General features: G+C 37.3%; 1 protein-coding gene across 1 annotated transcript; it reads right to left on the reverse strand.

Annotated features, from left to right (window-relative positions):
* Positions 1 to 3,216: 3,216 nt before the first annotated feature.
* On the reverse strand, positions 3,217 to 10,390 carry utp6 (UTP6 small subunit processome component). Its single transcript, XM_056246169.1, has 19 exons — positions 10,190 to 10,390; positions 10,021 to 10,105; positions 9,795 to 9,836; positions 9,394 to 9,486; positions 9,262 to 9,309; positions 9,069 to 9,132; positions 8,436 to 8,554; positions 8,232 to 8,309; positions 8,068 to 8,149; positions 7,897 to 7,978; positions 7,470 to 7,645; positions 7,244 to 7,323; positions 6,084 to 6,161; positions 5,775 to 5,954; positions 4,579 to 4,659; positions 4,267 to 4,376; positions 3,830 to 3,896; positions 3,664 to 3,736; positions 3,217 to 3,566 (listed from the first exon to the last, which is right to left on the reverse strand). The coding sequence occupies exons 1-19, from the start codon at positions 10,279 to 10,281 to the stop codon at positions 3,412 to 3,414; spliced, it is 1,785 nt and encodes a 594-aa protein (XP_056102144.1). The 5' UTR covers positions 10,282 to 10,390; the 3' UTR covers positions 3,217 to 3,411.
* Between the last annotated feature and the right edge of the window lie 12 nt (positions 10,391 to 10,402).

Genomic DNA, 10,402 nt, shown 5'->3' on the forward strand with positions numbered 1-10,402 from the left:
AGTTACCCCGTATATCATCACCTTAAATGTATGATTTTTTTCTTCAGTTGCGAGGCAGAAGGGGTTTGATGAAGAGACTGCGGTTTATTTGGATAGATTGGATTGCTCTATTGCAGTGTGGAGCGGCTCCCTGTGGTGACACATTAATAGACACCCTAAACATTCGAATTGTCCTACTTAGTACTTTGTGTAAGAAATTATAACGGGCCTTGTTTTTATCCTCTTATTTTTAATAAGTTATACAGTATAATAAAAAGAACATACATGCGTACACAATATTTTTAAATGCTAAAATACCAATATTCCGCTTGTAAGATTTTTTATTTCCGATCTTTCTGCAGTTGACGTATTTTTTGCCCACATAATATTTAAAGAGATGGTTTTGACCTTAACAGTTGATTTACATTGAACAATCTTCAATAGAAGACACGCCCTTCACGTATGTCGTCATCACGGGAGCCGCTTCGGGCTCGCGGGCGTCGCGGCGGAGTATCGAGGATTTCTGTCATACGATACGGCGGCCGGCCCGTCATATTTTCACAAATAATCAACTGTACGAATGATAATTCACATTGCATTTGTTATTCAGCTAACATCGGCGAAGACGGCGATCCTTCGGTGAGTCTTTATCATTGTTCATCACGCTGTTTGTCAGAGCAGGGATGTCAGCTGATGATCATGTTTTCATCACCTCTCATCATTTCCTAAAGTCTTTTATCTGGCTGCTTCAGAAACTCTCGGATACTAAACCACACACAGTGCATTTTATTCAGCAGGGATGATTATTTTGCCCATTGGGCGATATATGATCGGCCTAGTGATTTGAGCAATAATGGCCTGTAACGTTACATCAGTGCAAAGTTAGATACAGTTCCTCGTAGCTTTTTAAATTGATGATTGAATCGGCAGAGGTAACGTTACTAGCTTTTGCATTGTGCTCAAACTTGTGTTGCACTGTTTCTATTGTTGTGAAGGATGTCATGCCATAATTGCGTATGTAAACATGAGGGGCTGTGAGATGTATCTGGGCTCATTCAGTCAGTGGACAGACTGGACTGGTCAATACAGTAGCAAATGATTTCACTATTACAAGCAAACACATTATAATGAAACGTCATCTCATTGAATTTGAATGAAAGTGCATTATGAATAGTAAAGGTATTACTGTATGCACCACAGGAGAGTGAAGACGCTTGCACACTTGTTCTGTTTCATAATAATAGCAACTGCATATGGCATATACAAATTCACAGAAAATAAGAGTGAAACAGCAGCTTGTTGTTAGCAGTTGCCCTTTAATGGTATTTTACGAAGGGGTCTCGTTCCAGAGAGACCAAATAAAAGTGTACATAGATAGGTTTTAAAGTGCTTTAATTTGATGTGGAGAAGTTTTGTTTATTTGTGGATGCATACGTGTACAAAGTTTTTCGGTCCCATGCTCAATGTGATTGAAGTTAAAGGAATAGTTCAAGTTCACTCAAACGAAAATTCTGTCATTGTTCCAAACCTGTATGACTTTCTTTTGTGGAACACAAAAGAAGATATTTTGATTAATGTTGTTAACCAAACCGGTTGGTGACCACCATTGTCTTCCATATTTCTAAAATTGCTTATTTTATGTTCTACAGATGAAAGAAAATGGTTTGGAATGACTTGTAGGTGAGTAAATTATGACAAATTTCATTTTGATGAACTATCACTTTAACGTTATTTTGTTTCACAGCCAAACAAGATATTGCAATAAGGATAATCACAATAAAGGCTGCATACAACATTACATGTACATTATATCCAAAGTGTTACTACTTTAGTTTGAATATATGTTTTCATTTTACCATGCACCCAGGTGTTTTTCTAAAATAATAATAATAAAAAAGTGGTCAAGCATATACTGACTTGTGTAACTCTTTGCTCTTCAGGCCTTGGCATGCTGTACCAATTCTTTTGTCTCTCTCTATCCCTCAGGGGGGAGGGGGTGGGGCGGGGTGAGTGAGGGCTGCTGTGAGGATTCCCACACTGAGGAGCAGTCACACACTCAATGGTGTCTCCCACAATGAAGGCGCTGGTGGATGCAGTTTGGGCGGTGTGGAGCATCGGGGCCTCGATCTATGACTACATCCACACCAGTGCCATGGAAGAGCGCATTCACTCACTGGAGAGTGTTATAACCATCCACCAGTGTGTCATCGGCCTTCTGTCGGCTGCACTTGTGGCTCTCTTCACCTACATTCTGCTAAGGAAGAACTGACTCAGGACTAGTCAAGCCAGAGAGACTACAGCAGTGAAGTCAGAGGGAATATGTTGGTGTCAAGCTATGTTTTGCTCACCTTAAAGGGATTTTAACATGTCTGACTTTTATCCAATTGATAACTTACTAAACTTTAGCTACTCCTTCTAACTCATTCAAATGTTGCTGCTTTATTATCAGTTAATGCGATTCCGAGTAATCTGGTAAACCAAAACAAGTGTTTCTTGATTAAAAAATAGGCTTTCACCATGGATTCCCATTATGGATTTTATAGGTTGTTCATGGCGACCAGAGGAAAGAATTCAGAGATGCTACCTGACCATGGTTTCTTTACACAAGCTTGGTGAAAGCTGAACAAACACAACAACCAGTGGATTAGCAGGTTTTTCAACCTGTTTGCTGCCATCTTCAATGGAGTCAGCTTTTGTGTCTAGCTTACTTTTAAACAACACATTCAACTTTTGCCAACGGCAAATTATAACTTTGTTAACCTATAATATCTCATACAGCTTATTTCTCAGCTCCATGGTAATTTATTAGTAAAAATCAGTGACATCGATTAAACTCTCGATTTCACAACTTGAAGTGTCCTTAATCACTAAAGAAAGGTTGATGTAGTTAACTTGGTACTTTTATCAGTGTATTAACTACTACTACTCGTCATGCTTAAGGAGTTTTTACTTTATTTTTGATGTGAAATCAGTTGATGCTCCGCTATTGTGTTTTATAGATTTAACTTTTTTCTGAAGAGGTACTTGTTACACTTGCTCTGTAATAGCAAAATGAATGTCTAGCTTTATAATGCAAAAAATGTCAAGAGTATCCTGAATTGATGCTACCTACAGGCTACATCATTTCACCAAAGTTATGTTTTTTGTAGAACTTTTGTTTTATTTGGTGTGCTGGTGTAAGCTAGGGTTTGCCAAAATACAACAAAGAATTTATTTAACATTTAAAGACAATAACAGTGTCATAATAAAATGTTTATTTCTGGAACAACATGGAAAGATCAAATGCCAGCATGTTTAAAAAAATATCAAAAAGATAAATGGAACTTCAATGTTTTCAACAATTAGGCTTTTCAAAGGTAAACTCCTGAGGCTATCAGTCAATGTGTGCTCCAGATATGATCAACACAGACACGTTAAAGATTCATGCTGGTTTTAAATGTTCCCGGTCTGCAGCAGTGTGTACTTGGTGGTAAAACGCTCAACACTTTCACCCTCCAAGGTTTTAACAGCCCTCCAGTGGAGCTTCCCACAGTTCTCTGGGTTTCCGTGCCTAGCTAACTCTTCCTTGATGTAGTCCATCCACAGATCTAAAACATCAAATAGTTGTTGTTGCTCAGTGTAATATATTAAAGTATGAAAGAGAGTTGCCTCTTTAAAGGATAAAAAGCACTGAATCACACTCACCTTCATCTGAGGAGCCGAACTCACGAAGTGCTCGCTCATAGTAATCTCTCAGATTACTCATCTTTGGTGTCACCTGAGAGAATAATACAGATCAGCAATACACTGTATGTTTATATACATGTCTGCTGGTTAATAGGACCGTCACCGGGTGCTACATCACTTTTACCTGCTCTTTCTCGATCTGAATCATCATCAGGAAGAATGCCTTAGTAAAGGGTCTGTGTTCATGTAAGCTGAAACCCAAGAAGTAAAAGAAGGGGTCGGTTTCAAACTCATTTCTAGATATACAGTGGGTTCCAAAAGTCTAAAACCGTACTGAAAATAATGATTCAGGATTTGATTATGCTTTTCCTAATTTGTAAGTTGCTTTTTTATATAGAGGTATCTGCTAAATTAATTTCAAACAAAGAAGTAAAAGCAATAAAGGGAATAAGGCATGTCAATATAAAATAGAAATATGTAAAATGCAGATGAAAATAATTCTATTAAATTTAAAATTCCATAAAAACAATGTAAAATATAAGCATTTTTACTTATGGCCTCAGCCTTTAGAGTCCCACTGTATACAGAAAGAATGAACCTTAGAGCACATTTGATGTGTACCTTGTGAAAGTTTTTCTAGCCCTTTTGTAACTACCAGTTTTGTATGACCAATCAAGGTATTTTTCCTTCATGGCAGCTGACACTGCAGGTACTGGGGACAGTAGGCCTTTCTGCAAGTATAGAATCAGGAGCAATTTAATTACATTTGATATATTAACACTGTGGACTGCATTAGAACTCAAATTCAACATGTAATCAGGACTAAAAAAAAAAAGTCAGAAATGATTAGAATGCCTTTATATTTAGCATCATCGACCGATCTTGGGTGAGTTTTAGTGTAAACTTATTTTATTATGTCATGTCCCGTCCTACCTGAAAAAAGCTCTCAGTTTCCTCTGGTGTCTGTAAGGTCATGCTCCAATCTGCTTGCAGCTGCCATAATGCCAGACTTTCCTGCAGAACACATTATACAATGATTAAATATAAAAGAGATATCATTGGGTACACAGTTAAAATATTTGTAGGTTTGAATGAAAAACATTCAACATTTTAGGATTTGGAAAAAAGGCGTAACATTATTTTCTAGGTCATTAATCAAATACAAATTTACAATTACTTATTTAGCAGACACTTTTATCCAAAGTGACTTACAAATGAGAAACCAAGCAATTCATCTTAAAGAGGCAATAACATAAGTACTACCAACAATAAACAAAGTCTTCTAATTACAGAAAAGGCAAGTTTTTAAATGCTTTTTGAATATTGTAAGGGATTTGACTTAATAAATATAATACATTTTGTGACGACCCATTTGTACAAAAACTCAATTTCCTCAATGGTCCAATCTCAATGTTCCAATGTACAATGCTGATAATATAATTCATGCAAATAAGAGCATTTGCACTACTGCTACAAGTCTTTTTGACCCCCAACGTATTACATTACATTTCACAATAGTGATGACTTCCCTTCCCTCACTACACTCCCCCTTAAAACCTCTAATTCTGTAAGAAACTGATAAAACCATTTTGTTTGGACAAAACAAACACCAAGACATCATGAAATGAAACCAGGTAATTGTGCATGCTAATATTACTCTATAGCCTCATGTTCCCATGTGGTTGGATAACAGCCTCTTTGTGGGGTTATGTAACTAAAGGCTTCATAATCCTGCACACACGGCTACTTCTCACTAGCTGGTTGACGAAAGAGTGCCAAGGACAAATGAATGTGCAAACCTGAGTTATCCTAGCAGAGGACTCATCACTTGACTTAAGTTATATATAGGCATTACTGTAGCTCAAACAGAGCATGGTGCTAGTCACACCAAGTTTAAGAGTTCAATTCCTAGGGAATGCATTAACTGATAAAATGCATGCATTAAATGCAATTTAAGTCACTTTGAATCAAATCCAAAAGTAAATGTAACTATAGTATTGTTATCCAATTATACTTAAAATATTTTAAAGAAAAAGCACTAAGTTCACTTATTAAAGTGGACTAATTAGGGCAAATCTGCTGTTGCAGGAAGATGTCCCACTTAGAGGCAGCTGTGGCACAACTGCTACCTTGGGATTCACGCGTTTCAGGGCTTCCTGGAATAGATGTCCCGCCTCTGCGCTCTCCAGATGGACCAATGTCTGGAGGCTGAAGCTCCACATCTCTACTGATTGGCTGAAGCGCTGAGTGGCTGTGATGGCGATCTGGGTAGCAGATACTGTATCCCCTGATGACAGCAGGACCTGTAGCTGTTTTTTGAGGGGATAGAAATGGCCTATATTACTACAGCAGCACCATTTGAACAAACTGCTACATGCTGCGTAAGGCATGTAAAGTGAAGGTGTATCAGTGAGATGCCAATGTTAAGTGTACATTACCCAGTTCTTGTAGTAAGTCTCTTGCAAAAGCTTGGCATCATGAGCACTCTGTAAGACTTGGAGTAATCGCTCCTTTCTCTGAAAAGTTGAATCACACAATTGAGTTAGGCACAAATACCAATACCACTGTTGTCTAAGAAAGCAAGAAGCAGCAAGCAAGCTCGAATAGTAGTGTGGCCGAATGTGTTCGAAAAGCCCGCCTACTGACCTAGTGCACAAACATTATGGGAGGGCGGTAGCCTGACGGGATTTAAAATTTGTCTGGAGACCCAAGTTTGGTTTGAAGATAAAAAAGTACCAAGCACAGCGTTCGGCATGGTCTTGCGGCTGCCAGAGCAGAAAAAAAAAAAGCTACTGCTCTCCATACGTTCTTCTGTTTTCTCCGGTCATGTTCATATGTAAATTGCGTGAGCTTATTTTTTCCATTAGATTGAAAGATCTGAAAAAACCCAGACATTTGCCCAGCCATAGACCCTCCCCTCGAAGAATTCAGGACAGAAGTGGTTGAAAGTGGACAAAAGAGACAGATAAGAATACCAGATGTAAATGGGTATGTCTCCCTTGTCTACTTGTGATCCGATCGACCAAAACGCATCTTGATACCAGGTGTAAACAGGGCCAAAGAGTGGCTCATTTCATTCACCTCAAACTGAGCTAATCATAAGAACCCCTGTAAAGGTTTTGGATATTTTCCTGAGTCACAGAAATGCACAAATTTCAAGAATGATGGGTAAGAATTTATAATATTGGTTATTGTTTAGCATGATATACCCAATTGTTTAAGTTCTCAATGTGCCTTTCACCAGTAAAGGGGGAATGACTTCATATTCACATTGTAAATGTCATTTTGTAAATCTGATTAAACATAATAGTAACACTTTATTTTACAGTGTCCTTGTTACACATTACATGTAGTTATTTTAGAAATAACTATAAATTACATGCAACTGACCCTAAACCAACCCCTAAGTACATGTAGTTAATTATTATTACTCAGTACTTAATTGTATAATTACTCCTTAACACAGACATCTTAAAATAAAGAGTAACCAACATCAAACTTCAATCAAACTGCCCAAATCAAGAAAATCCATGCTATTCTAATTAACATTATATATAAATCTCACTACGACACCCCAATAAAACACCAAGACCATTACCTTTTCCTTGAGTTCAGTGACATTTGTCTTCCTCTTATATCTCTCAAGACAGAACTTGACATAGCATGTCCACATGGCCTCTACAAAAAGAAATTGCACATCAGTAGGCACATTATGCATAGCTAGAACCATGAGAATCCACTCATTTCCACCAATGAATTCTAACTTAATATTTTTAGATGCAAACATTGAACATGTGTCTGAAGTAAGTGTTACATCATGATACCTGTATTAAGGCTCTTCAGAGCCGCCTCATAAACGGCACAGCAGCGATCTTCTCTGCGGTCTGTATCAGAAGCTCTTCCTTTCGCAGACAGGAGCTCCGGGGCACTGGCAGCATCCAGCTCACGCTTAGCCATGAAATCCCACATCAGGCAGTCATCGTTATACTTACTCTGTAGACTGAAATCAAACAGTATTCAAACATGACCACATCAACTTACTGTAAATGGATTTTGCCACTATTGGTTTCAGAGTACATTTTTCGGGATTTACAACAGTTCCTATAGCGTTAATTGTTGCGGATTAATCAGCAAAAACGATAAATAAGTCAACCTCTAATTAAGATGATCATGTAAAAACTAAGACATGAAAGAGGAAAAAAGTAAGAAATTAATCTACGTAAAAAAGCAGAGAAAAAGGGAAGACTCTACTCTTGCAGGATGGTCTCATGTAGCTCCTTTGTGAAGTCAAAGATGGCAGCGATCTGTAGCAGGGACAAGATGAATTCAGCCCCTGATGAGACAAGACCGATAACCTTACAGCACTCATCTAGTACAACCTGAAACAGTTGAGTTGAACAGCTCTGTGGAAATTCCTCTGACCTTTAATTTTTTGTGCAGAATCTCTGTATACCACCTCAGCAAGTTTTCCACTCAAGATTTCCGGAGAAAATTTATATTCCCCCTAAATTGAGAAAATAAAGGTTGTAATTTTTTTTTTAAATTGCATTTTACCCAAAGGCTCAGATCTTCACCTATTAACCCACCACATCTATTTTAGCTTGTTCCAACTCCTGCTGCTGTTTCCTCAATTTCTCAGCATGCATGAGCTCCATCCGAAAATACTGCACACACACACACACATTAATACAGATTATTGCATGAGCAGCTTATAGTGTGGACCATTTATAACTCAATGTTTTATTAGTTTACCCAGAATAATTCAAAGAGAAATGCTAGTGTCTCCTCACCTCCTGATAGACTTTCTTATTCTCTGGATGAAAGCGCAGGGCACGGAGGAAGAGATGTCGAGCACTCTCTGAAGAGTTCCTGTCCTCCATCTCACACTTAGCAGCCATTATCCACAGAGCTGCAATAATTATGAAATTACATTATTCCTGGCCATCTGTTTGAAATTGTATACACCTCTAAAGTAAATGAATATTAAGGCTGTGCAATGATTATCAGGATTAATCGCATGCAAAATTAAAGTTTGTGTTTATAATATATGTGTGTGTACTATGTATAATTATTTTGTATATATAAATACACACACATGCATGCAAATATTTAAGAAATATTTGAATGTATATACTTATATGAATATTTTATATATAAATAACACATTTTAATAACATATACATGCATGTGTGTGTATTTATATATACAAAATAATTATACACAGTACACACACATATTATGTAAACACAAACTTCTATTTTGGATGTGATTAATCATTACACAGCCCTAATAAATATGTATACTTGACACACAGACAGCCTCACAAAAATACATACGAGGTTAATACATACATATGGTTCCATAGAGCAGTCAGAGTAATATAATTGTCTATAGCAATGACAATAAATCCACTAAAAGTTTACCTGGTTTGTCCGGATGGATAGCTAACATAGATGACAAAACCTTGCTGAGCTGAGTCTTTGTGCCCTGTTTGAAAGATGAGGAGCAAGATTATGATCTTTTTTTTAAACCTAATGAAAAACATAATATAACATCATCATACCCCATTAACATGGATTTGGTGGTTTTTATTAGTTTAATAACAAAATCACATACCCATTTCTTATTAAAAGCAACCTGAGAAAGCCAGAGCTGCACGTCTTCCTACAGGAAAAGCATTTATTCAATCAAAAATTGAACATCACTTTACAGCACCTAAAGTGAGGTTATCGTTTTATATTGTACAACCTGCCATTTTGTGGTAGCCCTTCTGAAAACATTGTTTATGCGATGAATGATGGGATACTCAATTTCTTCGCGTTTAAAATGGTAACCAATTCTCTGTAAACACAACGGTACAGTTCAGTTAAAGTACAGTGTAGCGCAGGGGTTATGAACTCTGGCCCTCGAGGACCACTTTCCTGCAGAGTTTAGCTCCAACCTTGATCAAACTGATCTTCCTGTAATGTTATACTAATCCTGAAGATCTTGATAAGCTTGATTAGATGTTTGATTAGGGTTGGAGCTAAAATCTACAGGAAAGTGGACCACGAGGGCGAGAGTTGAGAACCCCTGGTTTAGGGTAACATAGGTCTTTATTACTAAAAAAAAATAATTTTACAATTAATGGACACCAAAGCTCTACTCACCGCCCGCCTCTTCTTGATGAGTTCTAGGACGTTTATGTCATACTGATGAAGAACAAAAATCAAACCAGCTATTATAAGTCATATATAAAGTTATTTGGACCCTGCTGCTGCTGCTTAGAATGGTTATTTACAAAGTACAACCCATCCTGATGTAGATAACTAATATGTATACTGATTATTTGTGTGATTCACAAAATAAGTCAATCAGCTTTTTGATAATACAGACCTGTATGTATGTAATAAAGTCATCTTTACTCTGAACTGCCCGGTGCAGCTTGTATTCAAGAGCAGTAGATCTTTTCAACATGGACCTGAAACAAAAGTCATGTTTGAGGAAACTGTTTCAGAGAAGAACCACTTTTTTTTTCTGTTAGTGTGTTTACTGTTATACTCACTTGACTTCTTTATTCGTGAACAAACCGACTCTCTCCAGCTGTTCAAGCGCTGGTATTTTGTCCTCTAATCGTTGTTGTACAATGTCAGCCATTTCTAAAGGTTGTGAAGGAAATCTACACAAAATGTTTAAGATATTAAGAGTTTTAGTAGAATAACGAAAACTGACCAAGTTCACATCACATCACGACACACGTGTGGACGGGAAGTTGTAT

This window comes from Rhinichthys klamathensis, unplaced genomic scaffold (assembly GCF_029890125.1).
Source record: "Rhinichthys klamathensis goyatoka isolate OS25496 unplaced genomic scaffold, OSU_Roscu_1.1 h1tg000036l_1, whole genome shotgun sequence".
In the NCBI taxonomy this organism is placed as follows: Eukaryota; Metazoa; Chordata; class Actinopteri; order Cypriniformes; family Leuciscidae; genus Rhinichthys; species Rhinichthys klamathensis.

Bases quoted from the DNA above. Each gene is read 5' to 3' on its own strand.
- utp6 (XM_056246169.1), bottom strand. From the start codon at position 10,281: ATGGCTGACATTGTACAACAACGATTAGAGGACAAAATACCAGCGCTT. The intron at 7,646-7,896 runs GTAGAGTCTTCC...GTTTGATTTCAG, and splicing joins CATGAGACCATCCTGCAAGA to TCTACAGAGTAAGTATAACG. The intron at 5,955-6,083 runs GTAATGTACACT...CTCAAAAAACAG, and splicing joins AGACTTACTACAAGAACTGG to CTACAGGTCCTGCTGTCATC.